Raw genomic sequence first — 22,739 nt, 5'->3', positions numbered from 1 at the left:
ACAAAGGGAGTGAACTCCGTGATCTCTGAGACCCTTCTCAGCTCTAACTTTCTAGGGCTCAAATGAAAGCAGCTGCCCTTGGTAACTTGGAGAAAGATAGCAAGATAAAGGAGGAGAGGAGTCCCAGCTCCAGAATATCTGAAGCAACACTCCATGACTTTGCTCCTTTCTATAGAGTCTCATTTGGCCTTAGTCCTAAGTTTCAGCACCTAGATCAATGCCTTGTATGCATTAGGCTGTCCTTAAGTATGTGTTAATTAACCACCTCACAGGGTCTTCATTTATCTCAAGGATAAAGAGAGGGGGAAGGAGAGGAAGGGGAGGAGAGGGAAGGAAAGGGAAGGGAAAGGTGTGGAAAGGAAGGGAAGGGAAAGAAGGAAAGAAAAGGGAAGGGAAAGGTAGGGAAGGGAAGGGAAAGGTATGGAAGAGAAGGGAAAGAAGGAAATGGAAGAAAAGGGAACTGATGGAAAGAGAAGGGAAGAAAACAAAAGGGAATGGAAGAAAAGAGAAGGGAAAGGGAGGAAAGGGAAGGGATTGAAAGGAAGGGAATGGAAAAGAAGGGAAGGGAAAGAAAAGGAAGGGAAAAGAAGGGAAGGGGGAAGGGAAAGGAAAGGGAACAGAAGAGGAGGGGAGGAGTTGGGAGGAGAGGGAAAGAGAAAAAAGGAGAGGGAAGACAAAATCCAATTAATTTCAATTCACTCTGATTTTTTAAAATGTTTCTACTCCACATTAACAGCTGTGGTGTAATGGAAAGAATACCAAATTTAAACCCAGAAGATCTGGTTTCAAGTCCCAGGCTCCATCACCTGTATGATCCTGGGCAAATCATATAATTTCAATGGGTCTCTGCTATAAAATGGGGAAAGTAGACTAATGACCTCTAAGTCCTTTCCAATCCTATGATTCCATGATGCTCTATGATATAGGTCAAAGTTCCTACATTTCTAAAATGATGGGTTTGGACTGATGATCACTCAGACCTCCTCCAATTATAAATCAAGAAGGGCACACAGTGATTATTAAGTATCTTTTGTCTTATGGAATGACATAAAACCATGTTCAGGAAGTATGAGCTATTGTAACTTTTCATGGAAAAAATACTTATGCTTTATGATTCTTCTACTCAGTATTTAGGAATTAAGATATTTTCAAAACTACTGTACATGACAGAATAGAATTCACCCTTCTTTGGTCAACTAAAAATCTTACTTTGGAACCATTTTTTTCTCCCTAGGGACCTCCTGGACTCCCAGGGCAAACAGGCCCACCAGGAGCTCCTGGTGTACCAGGACAAAAGGTAAGGTATTTCTCCAGTTCTGAGGGGAATCCATCAAAAATTCCAGAAATCCCAGAATATCATTAGACTGTAGCCACCTTCCTTCTCTTGTTTGTTGTCTGTCTTATAATTCTCTCAGGTCCCACTCCACTATCATCCCTATTCAGAGGATGTAATCCTGTCATTCTCTCCCTTTCCACATATGCCCTATAATTCTCAGCAATACCAGAAGTCCCTCATCCATTCATTAGACAGTCATTTTTCCCCATCTGTCCTTTCTGCTATATAATTCTTTCTTTTTGTCTCAATTTCCTCCCCCCATTTAGATTCCCTTTGGATTTTAATTATATTCTTGGGGAATCTGATAGAAAATTGAGTTACTTCAGCTATTAACTTAGAAATCCATCACAAAAAACCACCCATCAGTTCATTTTTCTCTCAGAGACAGGAGGAACCCAAGCCACTCTTTAGAAAAACCTTTAGAATTTAGGATGCTATTCAAAATGACAGCCCAAGTCAGTCATCTGTGGTGATTACTACTATGAAACATTTGCCCTCACATGGCAATTTAAAAAAAAAAGAGTGGTAAAAGCTTTGAATAGAGTGACTTTTTATTGTTCTCTGCTTTAGGGGGAAATTGGTCTGCCAGGTCCTCCAGGACATGATGGGGAAAAGGTAAGCGCATATCTCCAGATTCATACAATGGCTCCCTGACAAACCACCAAAAATAACTTCTAATTTAAGGAGACAAGAATAATCTGTAGAGACAAACCACAGACATAGGATCTAAATTTAGAGGCTTGAGTAAAGGTTGCTTACCCTCTCTCAGTTTTAGTTTCCTCATCTGTAGAATGGGAATCACAAAAGTGCCTGCTTCACAGAATTGTGTGAGGACCCAGTGAAATTGTGTGTATATGTATATGTATTGCTTTGCAAACTTTAAAGTTCTAGGTGTTTGTTAGATTATTTTTCTTGTCATTAGCATATAAAAGCAAGAGTCACTTGTATTTGTTTTAGGGACCTCGAGGAAAACCAGGAGAGACCGGCCCCCCTGGTCCCCAAGGACCACAAGGAAAGGATGGACCTCCAGGGCTAAAAGGAGAAAAAGGAAATGTGGGGACACCTGGAGAGAAAGGGGAAGCAGGACAAGTTGGCTCTCCCGTAAGTTAGCAGAAATGATTTGTTGTCTTCTTTCTCCTCTCTCCCTACTGTCTACAGTAAGTGCTTTAATGTATGCAATTAGAAAAATAGAGCAGGATGACCAAAAGTATTCTGAGGATGGATTCAGGAAACTCAGGTTCAGGACTAAGACCTGTCACTGGTCAGCTGAGTGATCTCGAGCTTCAGAAATCTAAGCTTCAGTTTCCCCATCTGTAAAATGAGGATAATAATAGCACTTAGCTCCTAGGTTGTGAAGCTCAAATGAGGTAATATTTGTAAAGCACTGAGCACAGTGCCTGGCATATAGTAGGTGCCAAATAAATGTTTGTTTCCTTCCTTTGAGATGAAAGTAACTTAGAAACTAGAAGATTCTAAGCTTCATAACCTAATCTTCACATTTTCTTGTTGAGGAAGCTGAAACCCAAAGAAAAGGATTTGAATTCAAATCTTCCCTACATTATTTCTCTTCTACCACTCTGCTTGGACTAGGCTGCACCATAGTATACAAAACACTGAGCCTGGAATTAGGAAGACTCATCTCCCTGAGTTCAAATCCAGCCTCCACTGGAGACACTTACTGGCTGTGTGACCCTGTTTGCCTCAGTTTCCTCCTATATAAAATGGGCTGGCAAAGGAAATAGCAAACCACTCCAAGATCTTCGCCAAGAAAACCCTATATTTGATCACAAAGAGCCCCACAAAGAGCATGAACGAAATACAACTAAACAACAACAATCACGTTGCTTCCTCAGCCAGACCAACCCTCTCTTTTGACAAATGTAGGAAATGTAATCTAGAGTCGTAGCTTTAGTTGCCTGAGACCACACAGCAAACTCAGGTCCTCATCTCCCAAGCCCATTGCTCTTTCCTTTGTATCACACTGCCTCCAGGATACTTATCCATGCATCCATGAACAAGTGACTGATGGGATTAGCCATAACCTCCTTGCCAGAGTCACCAGGTTGTTGTTAAGTATCTAATGAAATGACTCTTCGTGAAAAGAGTTTGATAAAGGATAAAGCAAATATAAGACATTAAGTTTGTCCTGGAAAGAGCACTGGATTTGGGATCAGGGGACCTGGGTTCAAATCCAGGTTTTGCCACCTGCTCCTTGTGTGACTGTTGGCCCTGGTTGTCTCCTTTGTAAAATAAGTAGGGTAGTTGAGATGAACTCTAAGGCTCTCTCTATCTCTAAGTCTGATTGCTCTCTCCTTCATCCTTTGGAGCCTAAAGGTAACTGTCAACTCATGCTCAGAGAGTGGGTACTGCTGGGTTTTAATGTCACAAGAAATTGTCTAGGGGAGACTCCTTCCTCTCCGCATTCCATTTTTCCATCAGCAATATGGGCACCCTCACAGCCCTAACAAGGAAGGGAGCTGTGAATGCATGCTAAAAAAAAGTGCTTCGAGATAACCACCCCAAGCTTAACTAACTAACCTGCATCTTTGTCGATCTGTAGGGTCTTGATGGCCCCACTGGAGAGAAAGGAGAACCAGGTGACCAAGGGAGACCAGGAGCTGCGGGATTGCCTGGTCCAATTGGGCTCCCGGGATTTACAGTAAGAGGGTCCCACCATGAGGACGTCTTGAGGCAGGGGAAGGTGGAGGTGGAGGGTAACACGGCTTCCGGGGCACTGCCACGGCATCATGCCATGGACCTAGCCATGAGTCAAGCACTGCACTAACCCCCATCCTTCAAGGCAAGGTTGGGAAGTTGCTAACTGCTAACTGGTGCGAGTTTCTGTAGAAAGTAATTTAGAGACTAGAAGGAGACTCCAGCTACAGCTGCCTACTGATACTGCCCACTGGCTTAGGGTTTCCTCTGTACAGGATTTCACAGAATCAGAGACAATGACGGGGGAAGAGGGAGGAGAGACAGAGAGCCAGCCTTGGGATCAGAAAAATAATCGGGGTCAAATCTTGACTCTCCACATATTGACTGTGTGACCTTGGGCAATCTCACTAAGATTACAAATTGCAGAACAGATGTGCCTCTGAATCGGGAGAGAGAATTTCCTTATAGGGAGCTCCTGATGATAATGAAACCATAGGATTAGTTGGGATTGTAATCCTTTTTGGAAGTTGGAAGAGGATGAATGGAATCCAAGAAACGGATTCAAATTCTGACCCCACTACCGGTGCAATCTTTGAACTGTGGGACAAGTGACTGAAGCTCTCTGGACCTTAATTTCCTTTTTTATAAAATGAGGGGGCTGGAGTCAATGATCTCCATGGACTTCCCATTTCTAAGTCTTATAAGAATCATAGTCTTGGAAGCTAAAGGTTGTCTAATGCAAACAGTCACCCAAGACAAAAGTCTTTCTAGAGAATCTCTGATAGTTATTTGAAAAATGACTGTATATTTTCAATTTAGTCTTTTCAAAAAACAGTTATTTCTTTCCCTCCCATCTAGACTTTACATCAAAAAAAAAAGAAAGAAAAAACAAAATGACAATGTATCAAATATACAGTCAAGCTAAACAAATCTCCATAATGACCATGTCCAAAAATGTGTCTCTTGCTGCTACTTGAGTCCATCACATCTCTGATAGATGGTGATTTGGCTTCTCCTTGTGTGAACTTGGAGTCTCATGAGACCAACCAACATCTTCCACCTTATTGTTTCCTGTCCATGGTCCTATTATAGTTCTCCTATCTGGGACCATGTAGAGTAAACCAACTCTTTAAATCTCCCTCCTCCTTAGTCTTCTCCAGGTCAAATATCCCCATTTTCTTCAGTTATTCCTCATGTCACATGGTCCCTCTTTGACCTGGTCATGCTCATTTAGACATGTTCCAATATGTCAAAGATTTGAGATGTTTAACAAAGGAACACATGATAGGCACTTTAATAAAAGTTGGTTAATTTAATTAAATTGAATGTGGACTCACCCTGGTACAGATATTCACACCAAAGTGTTGCATTCACAGGGACAGAAAGGAGAACCTGGAGAGAAGGGTGACCCAGGAACAGAGGTAGGTGGGCTTTCTTCCTCCTCATTCATGCAGAATAGCTCTACAGGGAGCTAATTTTCCTTACTATTGGGCCACAAATACTCCACAAGTACATCCTCATCTTGAAGGATGTTCACAGTTACTTGATAAGAATATAAGAACTTCCCTCCCAAAGAAGCTCCATTGTCTTAGAATTTGGTTCTTTGCTTATTAATTATTAATTAATTAATAATCACAAAGATTATTAGTGGAAGGACATGTCTGCCTCCTGTGACATCACCCCTGAAATCAGGGACAGATTACCACGGTCGCCCATGAGATGCTATGAGATAGAACATAGGTCTTTGTATCAGGAAGACCTGAGTCAGACATTTATTAGCCATTGGACCTTGGACAAGCTATTTAATCTCTACCTGCTTCAGTTTCCTCAATTGTAAAGTAAAAAATAGGTTCTACTTCCCAAAGGTTGTTGCAAGGATAAAAATAGATAATAATTATAAAGCACTTAGCACAGTGCCTGGCACATGATGTGCATTTAGTAAATTCTTTTTTTCTTTTCTTCCTATGTGGTGAGTTAAGTATGTTTTGTGGATTTTAAGAACTATAGAATTGAGGATTATCGTTATCATGTGAAATGAACAGCTCCATCTCTCCTTGCCCTTCCTCCTCCCCAGATTTCTTAGGAAACTCTGAGGTTCCTGCTAAAGAATTCATCCTCATTTTGGTTGGCATGGAGCCATGGACACCTACTAGCTGTGGGACTCTGTCTGCCTCAGGTTCCCCATGTTTAAAAATAGGATAATAATAGCACCCACCTCCCAAAGCTTGTCGTAAGAATAAAATGAGATGACTATTTATAAAGCACTTAGCACAGTGTTTGGCACATTACTATGTACTTAATATGGAGGGAGGGGAAGTGATGAATGTCTTCTAGACTTTCTCTGTTTTCCCCACATCTACCTCTTCTTAACCTTGGACTCCCAACCTAGACCAGATACTTTAAAGGGAATTCTACAGCTTTAGATTTGAAAGCCCCTCTCTACCCACGATCCTGTGATATTGGAAGAAGATGATCTGTTCTTTGAGAATTATTTGGCAAATATGTTCTGATGTTTTTCTCTTTTGACTTTTAGATATCTGGCCCACCAGGGCCCCAAGGTCCCCCAGGACCCCCAGTAAGTTCTCATTATTGATTTGGGGTTAGTGGATGATGGAGGCATTTCAATCCCTCTATAGTCTCTGTAATTCCACGGCCTTTCCATTGCCACTGGTTGGTGTTGACATCTCATTTCCCTCCAAGGCAGAAGCGTATGAGGGAACATTATATTCTGAGTGAGAAGAACTAAGTTTGAATCCTGATGATTTCCCAGTCAGCGTTGTGACTTTGCCCTCTCCCTGTCCTGCCCCTTTCCTTATTTAGATTAAATAATCTGTCCCACCCACCCCACATCCTCCAAGATGTGTATAAGTTTCTTTAATGCAGGGACTCCTTCTTTCCCCCAGCACATCCTAGCACATAGTAGGTGCTTTATCAGTCTTTGTTTAATTGAGCTGAATCTCAGTCACAATGAGGAGGTTTGTCCTGACAAAGCACAATAGTTGATTTTTTGGTTTTTTTTAATGAATTGGGGAGCCACTGGTTCAAGCCATCGCAACATCTGGTGTACCGCCCTCCAGGACCCTGTCTGTCAAAAACGGTGCTTCGTATTTACTTAACCCTTTGCTATGAGGCATCTGATCCTCCCCTTCCTGTCTGCTGCTCACATGCTAACAAGTTGGCAAGAACATCAGCATTAAAATAGAAAATGACCCATTTAAAACAAGCCCTGCTGGGCCATCTTTCCATGAGTTCTACTTCAAAGGACTTGTTTAAAGGGACTCTGCCCCAAGCCAATGAACATTCTTGTCTTGTGGGACTCATCATTCCAATACAATCTGACCATCTACCCTAAGAGGTAGCAGGACCCCAGTGTTCAAGCCAGACCTCTGCAAAATAAAGCAATCAGCATGTATTTAGAAAGGGCTCCTGAGGTGCTGGGTACTGGGGAAACAAAGACAAGATACAGCAGGGCCTGCCCTAAAGGAGGATGCACTCTATTGGGATGCTCAGCAGATAATTCACAAATAAATATATACACAATAAATCAAGCTGGAAATTTTTTGTAAGAGAGAATGTGACAATAGCTGGGAGATTAGGAGAAGGAAAGGAAAGGGAAAGAAAAGGAAAGGAAGGGAAAGGAAAGGAGAAAAAAGAAAGCGATACAGAGAAAGAAAATAAAGAGAAGGAAAGGAAGGAGAGAAAGAAAGGAAAGAGAGAAAGAAAGGAAGGAAGAGGAGAAAGAAAAGGAAGAAGTTAAGCTTAGATAGTGTGGTCCAGGTATGGTGGACAGCCCATTCAAAAGGATAGAGATGGGAGATGGAGCAGATCATGAATAGTGAGATGGACAGTTGGGCCAGAGTGTACCAGGGTCATCAAACTTCTTAAATAAGGGGCCAATTCACTGTCCCTCAGACTGTTGGAGGGCCGGACTACAGTAAAAACAAAAACTTTGTTTTGTGGGCCTTTAAATAAAGAAACTTCATAGCCCTGGGTGAGGGGGATAAACGTCCTCAGCTGCTGCATCTGGCCCACGGACCATAATTTGAGGACCCCTGCACCATGCAAGGGAAAGTAATGCATAATTACTTACTAACAGTTTGGAGTTAGGGTGTGAGAGACTTTAAAAGCTTATATTTGATGTTGGAAGCAATAGGAAACCAATGGCATTTATTGAATAAGAGAATGATGTGATTACACTTATATTTTCAGAAAATCAGTTTGGTAGCTTTGGGAAGGGAGTGAATTATAGGGAGGAGACTTGAGGATGGGGAGACCAGTAGGAACTATTGCAATAATCTAAGCAGCTGAACTAGGGGGTGACTGTTAGAAGATGGAAAGGGATGGAGGGAAGAGATACTGAGGAGGTGAAGCAACAAGAATTAGTAACTCATTGGGTATGTCCCAATGAGTCAAGGGCAGTGCTTATTATTCTACATACTTCCCAAATCACTTGATCCTCACAAGTAAAAGGGTGAGGGTATTATCCCTATGAGGAAGCCAAGGTTTAGGGATAAAGAAATAGTAATTACTGACAATCATACGCTTCAGCAAAATTAACAAAGGACTTTCCATCTCCCTTGGGCCTCACAGCAGCCCTGTGTTATAATATTATTTACCGGTGAAGACTATTTAATCTCCAGAGAGATTAAGGAAGTTGGCCGTGGCTAGTAAGCAGCAGGACCAAGATCTGTGCTTAGGTTTTCTAGTCCAAATCCAGTGTTCTTTCCACTTTCCCATAGCTGCCTGCTGATAAATAACATTCTTCCTTTTTCCCACCTTTAATCCAGAGCTCATGAGCCAGGAAATTCTAGCCAGTGCCATCTCACAAACATTATCATGGTAGCCAATCACTGCTTCAGCTGATGCTCCTCATGGACAAACTGATATATTCTTCATCTCAGCGTGGCTGAATGCAGATGGTTTCACATGCCCAGGGCCCCATACCAGTCCCGAGTAGCCCTCACAATGGGACTGTAAACTCGTAAAGGGCAAATGGACTGTACCCAGGTGATCATGGATGAAGTCATCCTTTCCAAAGCCTTGGAGTTCTCTCATGGCTGGGCTGCAGGACATGCTACCTCATGGGCAAGGGGATGACTGGTCTACCAGAAATGCATTTTAATGGTCTTTATTTCTCTTCTAAATGCAGGGTCTCCAAGGCGTTCCTGGACCAAAGGTAAGATACAGCCAAGGAGCCAAAGCAGTGAAAGAAGGGAGTAATAGGAGAACACTTAGCGGTCTGGCTGACCATCAGTCTCCCTTCATCTCCCACTATGGCTGACCATCAGCCTCCCTTCATCTCCCACTATGGCTGACCATCAGCCTCCCTTCATCTCCCAATATGGTTGACCGTCAGCCTCCCTTCATCTCCCAATACATCTAAGAAATAAATAACCGATGCAGAAAGGTAGAAACAGTCTCAAAAGAGAGGAAGTCCTGTGCTCCATCAGCATTTATTGCCATTGACTTGTGATTGCTAATGTCTGAATCTCTACCCATTCCCTGCACCTTAATGGACATACATTAAGCACCTATTATGTAAGGCCAGGTAAATCGAAATACAAATCAAATCTTTCCATCAAGAAACTTACAATCTAATGGAGGAGGAGACATAGATGCAAAGAGCTGTGATACAAAGGAAGATTTTACTAGCAGAGAAGGGAAATTTGAAAGAGATCCTTTTCACCTGGTGGAGTTCAAAGAAGGCTTCATGGCACAGGTCATTCCTGAGGTGGGCTTTGAAGAAAGGGAGAGAATTGGACAAATATAGTTGGAATGAGTCTATACTAGATGTGGGAGATGATGTTAGGAAAGGCACCAAGCCAGGAGAAGACTGTCTCTAGAAGACAGATTCTCTCTCTTTCACTTGTATGCACTTGCACAAGTCATTTAATCTCTCTAGATCTGTTTGCTCAACTAGATAACAAGAAGGTTAGATTAGAAAGTGTCTGAGGTTCCTTTTAACTTTCTAGGGCTACCTTTCCCACCTTCCAATCAAAAGTTTCTCCATCCTTCACTCACCTAAAGCGTCAATGGTTGCAGCTTTGTAGCTATAAATCAATTTTAGCCATCCCATGAAACAGTGTCATTCTTTGAAGATAGCTTCACTTTGATAAGAGTTGCAACTATGGCTGGAGGTCAAAGGATATTGTAACCATGTCTGGTCCCAAATCCTCCTCAGTTAATGTGTATACAAAAAGAGAGGGGGTAGAAGTGAAGAAAGAGAGAGAGAGAGAAAGAGGGAGAGAGGGGGGAGAGAGAGAGAGAGAGAGAGAGAGAGAGAGAGAGAGAGAGAGAGAGAGAGAGAGAGAAACTTCAAGAAAACAAGAAATTGTTTCCTCTTGCCAAAAGACTGAGGACTCCTGGGTCTAAGACAAAGCACTTATCATAGAATTATCCTTGCTCTTAGCACAGTCCCTGGGACATTGTAGGCATATTGATAAATATCTGTGTACTGATTAACTATTCAATATATGTGTGAGGGATGTAGAAGACCCTTACCCAAAATGATTACTCAGAGATCATTCAGTAGAAGGCAGAAAAGTTGTTTATTGAAAACCTCCGGAGGTTGAGCCCTCCTACCATGAGCTTTCTCTTTCTTATCTCGCGATGGGACAGCTCATCTTCTGGAGGTTTTCAATAAACAACTTTTCTGCCTTCTACTGAGTGATCTCTGAGTAATCATTTTGGGTAAGGGTCTTCTACATCCCTCACATATGGAAAGGATTATTTTGCATCATCAAGGCTTTCTCATTGTTCCCCAAATCATATCATATGGTAGTCCTTCTCTGTCCACCAAAAAACTGTACCATTCTGTCTCTGAGTCCTCTGGTACTCTATAAGCTTGAATAGCCATTCTGATCATCCATGTTATCCAGTGATGGAAGAGACCACCAAATGCCTCCAGCTATACAGGTTGTGGCAAAACTAGGGACCAGGACCCTGCCTCCCATTCCATAATTCAAGATGTGTTGTTTAGGGAACAATATGTCATGATTTCCCCCTAAATGTGTCTTTCTTTCAGGGGGAAGCTGGACTTGATGGAATGAAAGGAGAAAAGGGTGTCCAGGGAGAAAAAGGAGACCGAGGTCCATTGGGATTGCCTGTAAGTATCTGGGAACTAGCAAGAGCATTGTAAGTGATGTTTAATCCTGAATAGTACATGTTACCAGGCTGGGCTGTCCTGTGGGAGATGGGAAGTAAGGAAAGAAATGTGACTCAAAACCCAGCTATGGAAAATGGCCACCACACCTTCCAGATACTGTGCTTTCATCACAACGATCCCATGAGATGAAAAGGGCATGCATTTTGCAAGAGAAAGCTGAGGTTCAGAGTTTCACCAAGGGCTACCTAACTAGTGCCAGAGCAGAAATTCAAACTTAAATCTCCTTACTTTAAGTCCAGGATAATAGATCCTTTCTACTCAACAAATATTGCTAAGCATTGGCCCTAGAATCAGGAGGACCTGAATTCAAATCCAGCTTCAGAACACTTAACACTTACTAGCTATGTGGCCTTGGGCAAGTCATTTAATCCCAATTGCCTCCAAAAATAAATAAATAGATGAATAAATAAATGAATAGGTATGCTGATAGGTAGATAGATGATAGATAGATAGATAGATAGATAGATAGATAGATAGATAGAAGGATATACGGATGGTTGAATGGATGGATGGATATGAATGGATGGAAGAATGGATAGATAAATTATTGATAAAAAGAATGGATAGATGATTCATAGATGGAAGAAAGGATGGATAGATTAGATTAGATGTATAGTTGGATAGATGGATGAAGGATAGATAGATGAATAGATAGATGGATGGATGGATGATGGATGGATGGATGGAGATATGAATGGATGGATGGATGGACAGACAGATACTACCTGTCCAAAAGGTCTAAGTAATATAGATTACTGGGTCTGAGCCCAACTGAATTTGAGCCCTGGAGAGCCTGAAAGTGTATTGAACCTGTGAGAACAGAGTGACCTGAAAGAATCCCCTACCTCTTGGGCATCTGCTAACTTTTAATCATCCTTATAGCCCAGACTATATCATAGAATCACAGAGTTGGAAGAGCTCTTCTAGTCTACCCATACCTTAAAGGGCTCAGAGTAGGGCTCAGAGGTACCAGGTCCTCCTGTCTCAGGCCATCCATTCTTGTATGCTGCTTGTCTTCTATGTGACTGCCTAGCACAGTATAAGCAGCTAATTTGTGCTTTAATCTATGATTGATTATCCAGTTCCCACTTGAAGATTTCCAGGGATGGGGAACTTAACACCTACTGAGTTGTATTTAGCTTTCTGGGCCTCAGTTTCTCCACTCCTATGATCTTTTCCAGCATTCAAAAGAAATTCTGTCACAGACTTCCCAATGCATTGGTCTCAGTCTTACAATTCCACCCTGGTGACTCAGAACTGATATTTGCCTTTTTTTTTCCTTATTTTAAAAGCCAGAGAGCTATTTCCAGAGTTCCCACTAGTTCAGTTTTCATTTTAGGAAATCTTGGAGAGAAAAGAGTCTTGTCTAGATCAAAGCTTCTTAAACTGTGTCATAATCCTATATGGGATCTTATAATTGAATGTGGGGCTTTCAAAATTATGATTTATTATCAATAAATATTTGATTTGCATTCCTATTTTTAATATCCATATACCCAGGATTGTTTAAAAATTTCTTGGGTTAAAAGGGGTCATGAGTGGAAACAGTTTATGAAGCCCTGGTCTAGCTCACATAGCTAATAAAATGCTTCCAACCCCTAACCTAGCACTCTCCTATGACCTTTTCAGACTGATTCCCTTCCAACCACTTGCCCTTGAGGATATTCATTCCTCTGCCTCACATTTCAAACTCCATTCCAGCTCCCTGTCTAAGAATCCAATAAGAAACACTACTACATAATTACAAGGCCCTGAATTCTCCTCTATGTTTTTCTAAAGTTTGATGGATTTCATTTGTATAATAGCAACTAAAACGTAAAAGCAAAAGGCAGAATTACTCTCCTGCTAATCCATCACATGTAGAAATAGTCAAGTATTGAATTATCCCTAATAGACTGCACAAAGCTAACATCTAGCAAATATTTTCCACTGTTGTAAATTGTGTACCGAGTGATTAATCTATCCAGTCTTGTGATTGAAATCACCATAATAATAACTCACATTTAAAACTTACAAAGCAACACTGTGAGGGAAGGAATATAAATATTATTATCTCTGTGTCACGGATAAGGAAGCAGAGGCTAGAAAACCTTAGTTTTTGGTTAGTTACAAAGTGAATGGGTATCTCAGAACTAGAATTTGAAGCCAGATCTTTCTTTACTTCAACCCCACAAGTCTCTCTGTTATGACACACTGCCTCTCTGCCCTATGAAAAGCTATTAGAAGATAACAATATATTCTCTGTGGCAGTCAGCTGAATAGTCAAAAAAAGAAAAAACCCCAAACCTCATAGGTCCCTTGCCAAGCCCTAATTGGTCAATGTTCAGATCCTGATTGACTCAGAGTAAATGTAAATAGCAATCATTTCTGTTTTGGCCAGAAACCTGAAGGTCTTCTCCCCGCCCTGATTTATTTATTATTTATTCAGATTTTTTTAAAGGGGGGAAGGGCTAGGTGAAAAAGACCATTCTCTACCTCCTTTGTTACCTTAGCCTTAATCACTGAAGGGAAAGGCAAATTGAGGCATGATAAGGATCTTCCCTTAAAAAGGCCAAATCTCTCAGTGCCTCTAGGGGATGCACTCTGATCTTTGTCTTGCCACTGGATCCAGATAATTTTGAGGGAAAATGAGGCAGGTAACCCTGCCGAGCCCTCCCTCACTTCAGTCTAACTCACTTGCACATCATGGTATCACCTCCCTAATGTCACGGTTCTTTTCAAGAACCAAGTACAAACAACAACAGTAAGAACAACCAGGAAAAAAAACTAGAAAATCCAACCATTTTTTAAGATATCCCCCAAAACCCAGTTATTTTGTGTCATGTAGACAAAATATCCAAATATTTCACTGACTTATTACATTCAGCTTTTACATGGGTTTTTGGCATTTAGCAATATGGCTGAAAACATCCTGCTAAAAAGCACGGGACCAAGCACACGGCCTTGTTTCGCTCTATTGGAGACAGGGAAAGTTCAAGAGCACTGCCCATTGTCCAGAATCCGGGCCATCCTAAAATTGACGTTCTATACTGATGAACTTCTCTGGGCAATCAAATTTTGACATAATTTTCCATGAGCCCTCACGACTAACAGTATCAGAGGTCTCGGTCAGATCTACAAATGTTCTATACAGACCTCTGTTCTGCTCTTGGAATTTTTCCTAGAGTTGTCAGGCAGTAAACACCATATCGACTGTTCTTTGGTCCCTTCTGAAGCCACACTGGCTCTCAGGTAAATGACCTTTTTCTAGGTGTAGGTTAGTCTACAATTCTGGGAAGAATTTTGCCAGCAAGTACTAAGAGAGATTGACCTGTGATTGTCACAGGACAATCTATTCCCTTTACCTTTATAAATATGGACATTGGAGTCGTCCTTGAACTCCTGGGACATAGCTTCTTTACCTAAACACAACAAAACTTTGTGGCTGCACCCTCATGGCAAACATTGTCATTTAATAAACTATGTGATTGTCAGAAGAAGAGACCGGCAGGAAGTGAGAATGACCAAGGCAATGTATGGTGCAGAGTGCTGGACTGATCATAGACTTATCCTCTCCAAGCTGAATATTCACATTCAACAAAAGTGGGGACCCCAAGGCAAAAGACTACTAAAAGAATTAATGTCAATGGATTCTAGTGCTTCCCTGAGAGGGAACAGTTTGGTGCCGAGTTGGAAAGTAAGTTAAACCAACACACTTGCGTTTTGGTGCCATACAAACATGTGCCATTTTTCCAAGAAGGTCACATTGAGTTGGTACTGTTTTCTCCAGGGAGATGGCCATGTAGAAACTGTCTCAGTGCTGCTTTATCTCCAGACAGAGCAGCAGAGCAAAATGATTGCTACTTACATTTACTCTGAGTCAATCAGGATCTGAACACTGACCAATTAGGGCTTGGCAAGGGACCTATGAGGGTTGGGTTTTTTTCTTTTTTGACTATTCAGCTGACTGCCATAGAGAATATATTATTATCTTCTAATAGCTTTTCAAAGGACAGAGAGGCAGTGTGTCATAACAGAGAGACTTGTGGGGTTGAAGTAAAGAAAGATCTGGCTTCAGATTCTAGTTCTGAGATACCCATTCACTAAAAAACTAAGGTTTTTTAGAAGATTTTTTCTTACGCTGTAAGGATAACGATGAAGGAGACAAACTTTAGGACAATGCCATCTGAAGTTATGTCTCCATCTCCCCACAGGCCAATCATGCGTCTTTTGCAAACATCTTTCAGACCCTGAGGTAAAAAGATCATAGGGTCCAACATTTAGGGCTGGGAAGACCTTTGACTTCATTTCATCCAACTTCCTTCTTTTAGGATGAAGGAAACTGAGGCTCAGCTAAGTTGCTCATGGTCACACAGACATGTCAAAGGCAGAATTCAGACTTAGGTCTTCTGACTTCAATGCCCCTTTGTTGTCTTGTCATTGAACTCTGGGGAGAGAATGGCATCAGCCTAAGTTATGGCTCAGGCTAGACAAGAGCCATCTCACAGTATTGATTGCCATCTCCACCAAAAGCAGAAATTGGCCCGTCAAGATTTCAAGGCTCCAATTCCAACATTTGGACCATTCTAAATGGAAAGAAAACCACTTGCATGGTGTGATTTGAAGGTATAAGAATGTCACTGCTCCGAATTTAGGCATCACCCCTATTTTAATAGGGATTCCACCATTTTGCATTCATTCCTTTGATTTAAACATTTCTCCCTTGCTGTGATTCTCTAAGAAAACAAAAATCACCCCCAAAGGTGAAAATATATTAAATCCTAGAACCATGTTGCTTTAAGGATCCATGTCATCAATATCATCTCCCTTCTAACCTTTTCATGCCTTAATAGACCAGAGTTGTAATCTCATTGATTTAGGGAACTCCCAAAGGAGGAAATTCCTTCTCCCAATCCAAATTGGCACCTTCCCTACAACTTTTAGATTTAGAAATGTCCTGAGAGCATTGAGAAGATTTGACTAGGGTCACACAGCCAGTATATACAGAGTCAAGCCTTGAATCTAGGTCTTCCTGACATGGAAACCACTTAACACTCTCCTCCTCTCTCTTTCCTCTCTCTCTTCCCTCCCTCCCTCCCTCTCTCTCTTTCTCTCTCTGTCTTTGTCTCTCTCTCTTTCTCTCTCTCTATGTATATGTGTTTCTCTCTCTCTCTCTCTCTCTCATTTTTCTGTTTCTGCTGTCTCTCTCTGTATCCTCTCTTTCTCTCTCGATCTGCCTTCTGTCTCTGTTTCTCTCTCTCTCTCTCTCTCTCTCTCTCTCTCTCTCTCTCTCTCTCTCTCTCTCTCATTTTTCTGTTTCTGCTCTCTCTCTGTGTCCTCTTTCTCTCTGTCTCTCTAGCTCCCTCTATCTCTGTCTCTGTCTCCTCTCTTAAACACTTCTTTAGGAGTTACTATTATCCAAAGCATTGATTGCCTAGCCATGCATATCAGAACTAGGTCACACACACACACACACACACACACACACACACACACACACTTATTTTACAAATGAAGCAACTTTGCCCAGATATAGAGCATCTAAAACACTCCTGGGAGGCTGGGTTATAATTTCTAAAGTCAAACTCCCAATGCATTCCCCTCCCCAATCCCTACACAAGAGGATTTTTCCTTTTATTCATTCCCACTTTGACCAAAGGAAGAAACATTGTCTCCCTTGACCCAACCCAGGGCTTGCTATCCCTCTGTCTTCAGCTGGCCAGGGCCATATCTCCTAAGTGGTGACCATGACTTACCTCCCCAACCCTGCTCTTTGAAGAGATCATAAATTTAGAGCCAAATAGGGGGATATAGACCAAAAATTAATGGGAAACTAAATAATCTAATCCTAAAGAATGAATGGGTGAAACAACAAATCAGACGCAATTAATCACTTCATCAAAGAGAATGACAATATTGAGACGTCATGCCAAAATGTGTGGGATGCATCCAAAGTGGTAATAAGGGGAAATTTTATATATCTAGATGTTTATTAGCATAAAATAAATAGATCAATGAATTGGGCTTGCAACTAAAAAACTAGAAAAAGAACAAATTAAAACCTTCACTTCAATACCAAGTTTGAAATTCTGAAAATAAAAGGGGACATTAATAAAACTTAAAGTAAATTTAGAGTCAGAAAGACTCTCCCATTTTACAGAGGAAGAAAGTGAGCACCAGAGAGCTTGTGACCAAGGTCACGTAGGGAGTCAGTGACCCAAAGGAAACTCGAACCCAAGCCCTCTGCTTCCACAATCCAGAATTCTTTCAACTCTACCACCCTGCTTGGTTGCATGAAAGCCATGGGGTATTGAGAGCCTGAGGGAGAGGGGAAGGGAAGGGTTCCTGGGAGGGGAGGGGGGAAGCACAGCGGACCCCTTTGGCCGCCTTCCTGGATTCCCTGCAGAGAGCCCTGCCTGGTCAGCCCACACTGCATCCAGTGTCTCCATGTTGTTGTTGATTTCCATGTCGGTATCATCACCTGTCCTCGAGAGCTTATTTTCCCGTTTTGTTTGATTACGAGCGTTATGTTTGTCCAGAGTCATTGCTTCACTCACTTCTTCCCTCCCCATGTCCTTTTTTCTCCTCCCCCTCCCCACCCCGACACCCTCCCGTTCCTCCCTGCCTTCTTTTTGTTAAACCCTTCCCTTCTGTCCAGGGTGCTTCAGGTTTGGACGGCAGGCCTGGGCCACCGGTGAGTCTTGTTTCTCCATTATCTCACCTCCCTCTCCCCCAGCCCCAGCCTGTGATTGTCTTGTCTGTCCCACTGTAGCCTCGTTTATGCTGTGAGTCACCACGTTTTACCGCCTCCACCATCAAGGAACCAGTTGTGCTTAATCTGAAAGCAGTTCTCCTGGGGCAAATGGGTCATATAATGTGAGAGAAATGCTCAGAACGTGGAACCTGAAATGTTAGATGGGAGGGCCCTTAGAGCACAGTAAGGGGGTCAGAGCTCAGAGAGAGCTTGTTCTCCAGTGTCAGATTTGGGAAGGATCTTAGAACACAGAGTGTCAGAACTGGAGGAACACAGGGTGTCAGAAGTGGAGGAACATAGAGTATCAGAACTGGAGGAGTCTGTAGAACATGGAATTTCAGAGCTAGAAGGAACCCCGAGAACATAGAACGTCTTAGCTGGGTGTGGCTTTTAGAGTATAAAACACAGAATGTCACAACACAAAATATCTTTAAAATCCACCTCTTTTAACCTCCTAACTTTACAGAGCAGAAAGGCAAGGCCCAGAGGAGGAAACCAATTTTTTTCAATTTCTTAGGACTTTTTCCCTAATACCATACAGTGAAGGAATTGCTTCTAGAGCCCAAGTCTTGCTGGGCTCTATTATCCAGAACTGGGATTCAATAATCATCCTGCCTTAAAATGTGGCTGAGCCCAGTCTAAATATTCCCATAAACTGTCCTCACTTTAGGATGACCAGCTATAAGTTTACCAAATGCAGATGGCTGATTTTGAAGCAGACTTTGAAAGTCGTTGCTTTTTCACACTACCTCCCCAGTCCCCAGGTTATCTTCTCTACTGAAAGGAATCAGGAACATCCTTTGTCTGTCTTCATTACACTATTCACCCTGTCCTCATGCTCTGAGCTGGGTTCATCTCATTCTTGTCCATGGTAATCTTATTAACAGTCACCCATTTTAAAATGGGTCTTAATGTCTATAGATTAATGTCTATTGAAGACTCATAGGCAAAGAACAATTTTAATTTCTTTAATCATTAAGAAGTTTATTCCCCCCAAAAGAAAAAATCTTCACAGAAGTCAAAGCTCAAAAGGTCCTTAGAAGGGAGGGAAGAAGTTCCAAGATACATAGGGACCTGAGAGCATGGAATATCAGAGAAGGAAAATTCCTTAGAAGAGAGAATTGAATATCAGAGGTAAAAGGGACATTGGAACGTAGGATGTAGGAGCTGAAAGAGGCCTTAGAGTTCTGCTCACTTTGCAGAAAAAGTCCAAAATCACACTACAAAATGGATACAAAATCCAGTCTTAGAGTCTCCCTCATTTCTGTTCCTTCCTCTCCCCCAAAACAATTACATCATATTGTATTTAAATACAAAAGCAGTTTTCCCGTTCATTCTCACACACACTCGCTTGGAACTGAATTTCCATTTGTGGCAAGTAGTGCCCTTTTCCCAGCTTTCTTGGAACCAACCAAAGGCCTGTTGGGTTGAGAGTATGATCAGTGTCTTGGGGCCAGAAAACCACGTCTTCTCTGTGTTAAGCTATTGCTCCCAGCAAGGGATGGAACTCAGTCCCAGGTCTTCATTCGCACTAGATTTTTAAAGAAAATGCTAGTTGATTGAACAACTCAGAAATCAACCCACAGAGGTCAAGGCTCACAGATCTGAGTTCCTTCTGAGTCAGATCTGCAAACTCTAAGTCCGGCTTAGCTTGGTCTGGGGCACAGAGACTTTGGAAAGGCCAGCTGTTGAACTCTTATTTCTATCGCGTAGAAGGTTCAGTTGACAAAATGGAGCTTTAAGGGTCTCTTATTTAGTGATTAAGGCTGGGTAGAAATTAGTCTTGATCAAACTGAGACCTGTTGAAGACCTTAGCTTAGTCCCCCACTATATCCAGGCCATCTCCAGTCATCCTAATAAATATGTTATAATATATTTATATGTAAAATATATTTATGGATTAAATTAAAATTTAAATATAATATATATTAAATATATATATATATCTGGATCCAGATGGTTCTGGAGGGGAAAGTGAGGCAGATGACCTTGCCCAGCCCTCCCTCACTTAAATCCAATTCACTTGCACACTATGGCATCATCTCCCCAATGTTACGGTCCTCCAATAAATGGTCTCCAGACAGCACTGCCTCCAAGCCCATCCACCCCATTTCCATTATTTCTGAACTAGAATAATCATAAGCTCTTCTTCCCAGCTCAATTAATGAAGAAGAGTAACTCCCATCTCCATGACATCCTTGGTTGTTAAACAACAAGATCTCACTATTTTCTGCTGATAAATGAGGAAACCAAATTTCAGGGGGGTGACTTGCCAAGGATCACCCAGACTATGAATTACAGAGAAGCAGGAATTCCAATGCCGGACCACTGGTTCTAGGGCCAGCCACCACACTCGTTGCCCCACTACTTTTGCTGATATAGATTTTGAGACGAGGCATTGAGAGGACCAGTTTCACTTTCCTAAGATGGGAGATCAGTCTAACACAGGATCACAGATTGAGAATTAGGAGTCACACAGTCAGTCAACAAGCATTTGTTAATTGCCTACTATGTGCCAGGCACTGTACCAAGCCAGGAAATGCAACAATGGATGAAAACAGGTTCCCGCTTCCAAGAAGCTCACAGCCTAATGAAGGAAGCAGCTTAATATAAATGGGTCCATACAAAATAGAGAGACACAGAGAGGGAGAGAGAGAGCGAGAGCGAAAGTCTCAGTGCAGTTATAATTTTTAATATCACAAAAAACGCACTGAGACTTTTGGTACAGTCTGTGTATATACACATAAGCACTGATGTGTGCTTATTTGTGCATATATTTTTAATGAGAGAGCTAAAAGAAAACTTATCAATCATTCCAGTACTTATTAGCACCTACTATGTGCTAAGTTTTTTTTGCATTTGGGATACAAATAGAAAGAAGGAAATGATCCCTCCTCTGCATCCCAGAAAGGCAGACCAGTATATCCAAAAATGTCTCTGGGATGAGCAGAAAGCGAACACATGTGCAGAGTGGCCCGATGTGGGGTGGCTTGGGGGAGGGCTTTTGCAGTGGGAAGGGTTTTCTCCAGAAGATAATCCATGACCCAGAACTGAAAGGAAGCGAGCGACTCAGTGAAGTGGAAGTAGAGAGCGAGGGCTTTCCAGGCGGTGGAGGATCGTCACAAAGCCGGGAGATGGAACGTTATGAGGGAGGGACAGGGCCCCCGCCAGCGGCATCAGGTCCTGGATCCCTAAGGGATGGTCTTGGAGACCTTCCAAGGCTCTCCTGGTATGGTAGCCGTGGATGAAAGGAAAGGGGCGAAAGGAAGGGCCCACGTTTACAGAGGATGAAGGGCTGTGCTTGGGGGTTGTTCCAGGGGGCCGGAGTTCTCAGGGAAGGAGAGGAAATGGAAGCCCTTCTGCCTGCTTCTGTCTGTGTGTGCATCTTGCCTTTGTCCCCATGGCATGGTGACCTGCCCACCCGCCTGCATGATACTGGGCCTACCAGTCCAGGGCCTTTCTCTACTCCGTTGACTTTCCTCTCAAACGCTTTCAGAAAATGCGCCATTCCCCTCCTCCTGTTTTCGGCTTGGCTGGCTTGGCTGTGAGGCAAAAGGGCTCAATTCTGCAGAATTGGGATGTTGAAACCAGTAATCTGGCCCCCTCCCCCAAGCCCAAAAGGGACTGGACCGCAGCTGCCCAACTCTCCCTGACCTTGGCCTTGCCAACCCTGAAAACTGTCAGCAAATAAACCGAGCCTCTGCTCCCCAGATTTTCTGCCACATCCACTGTGGTTTTGCCTGCAGGAGTCCGTTGTCCCTTAATGAGATTTGCCCGTATCACCAGGGCCGTGACCGCCCCCTCCCCTTTTTTTCAAACCCCACAGGGTACTCCAGGACCAGTTGGGGTTCCCGGCCCAGCAGGACCAAAAGGGGAAAGGGTGAGTGTACCTGCTCAGCTGAGCTGTGCCCGCCAGACTGGGCAGGGGGGTGGATGGAGAGTCCCAGGACCAAAGTTAGGGGTGCCCCCGAATCAGCCAGCCAACCAGCACTCAGCCAGCCGCCATTACGGGCCCGGCATTTTGATAGGAACATGGAAATGGGCTTCCCGGCTGCCCACAGCCAACGAATAAACGAATAGCAGCAACAACATCACTAACAACAATAATAACAGTGATAATGCTAATATGAGAATAATATAAAATTAAGAATAATAACAGTAATAATAACTCATGTTTCTGTAGCGCTCTGAGGTTTGCTCACCAGAACTTTGCACAGCAGGTACCGTCTATCATAATTATGTCCATTTTACATGAGAAAAAGTGACACACTAGAAATTGTCAGTGGGAGGCTTTGGACGGAGCACATTTAGCGCTCCGTACACTAAGAGAGGTTCTAATTATTGCTTCTTAGCTGGTTTCTGGATGGGATTTATAGCTTTCAAGGTGCCTCCATTAGCCTGGGAATAAGCTCCTGTTCCCTTGTGGGTGGTTCTGGCCACCACTTACACCCAAAGAGAACAACGCAGGGACAGTCCCCTTCCCTTCTCCCAGGGCTGTAACGAGGTAACGGCTGGAGAAAGATAAACACCAAAGGCGGCTCTGAAAGGGGAGAGAAATAAGCTGGAGGCCGCAAGTAGCTCTAGGAGGGATGGGGAGACGCCAGACAGTCACCACGATGCTTTGCTGACCCAGAGCGTTGGCGTTGGTTCATGTGGTCAGTCTATGGGCTCTGGCTGACCGAGCCCCTTCCTCCCCGCTCACCGGCGGGTTCATCCTCCCCTCCTCATCACCTCCGACTGCCAGATGGCAATGGTGACACAACAATAATGAATAATAACGATCCATACCCTCCTGGTGACATAACATTTACAAAGCATTTTCCCCACAACAGTCCTCTGAGCGTCAAGTG

General features: G+C 42.7%; 1 protein-coding gene across 1 annotated transcript in view; it reads left to right on the top strand.

The window, feature by feature from the left end:
- COL13A1 (collagen type XIII alpha 1 chain) overlaps positions 1-22,739 on the top strand; it is a 118,799-nt gene that overhangs the window by 79,588 nt on the left and 16,472 nt on the right. The window contains exons 25-34 of the mRNA XM_051982548.1: positions 1,235-1,297; positions 1,907-1,951; positions 2,294-2,437; positions 3,897-3,995; positions 5,368-5,412; positions 6,525-6,566; positions 9,141-9,167; positions 11,016-11,096; positions 17,794-17,829; positions 21,716-21,769. Of these exons, the coding sequence (XP_051838508.1) occupies positions 1,235-1,297; positions 1,907-1,951; positions 2,294-2,437; positions 3,897-3,995; positions 5,368-5,412; positions 6,525-6,566; positions 9,141-9,167; positions 11,016-11,096; positions 17,794-17,829; positions 21,716-21,769 (636 nt within the window). The remainder of the gene's footprint in view (positions 1-1,234; positions 1,298-1,906; positions 1,952-2,293; positions 2,438-3,896; positions 3,996-5,367; positions 5,413-6,524; positions 6,567-9,140; positions 9,168-11,015; positions 11,097-17,793; positions 17,830-21,715; positions 21,770-22,739) is intronic.

This window comes from Antechinus flavipes, chromosome 2 (genome assembly GCF_016432865.1).
Source record: "Antechinus flavipes isolate AdamAnt ecotype Samford, QLD, Australia chromosome 2, AdamAnt_v2, whole genome shotgun sequence".
NCBI classification, from domain to species: domain Eukaryota; kingdom Metazoa; phylum Chordata; class Mammalia; order Dasyuromorphia; family Dasyuridae; genus Antechinus; species Antechinus flavipes.
The sequence above is the reverse complement of the archived record's forward strand: the minus strand, read 5'-3'. Positions and strand labels throughout refer to the sequence as shown.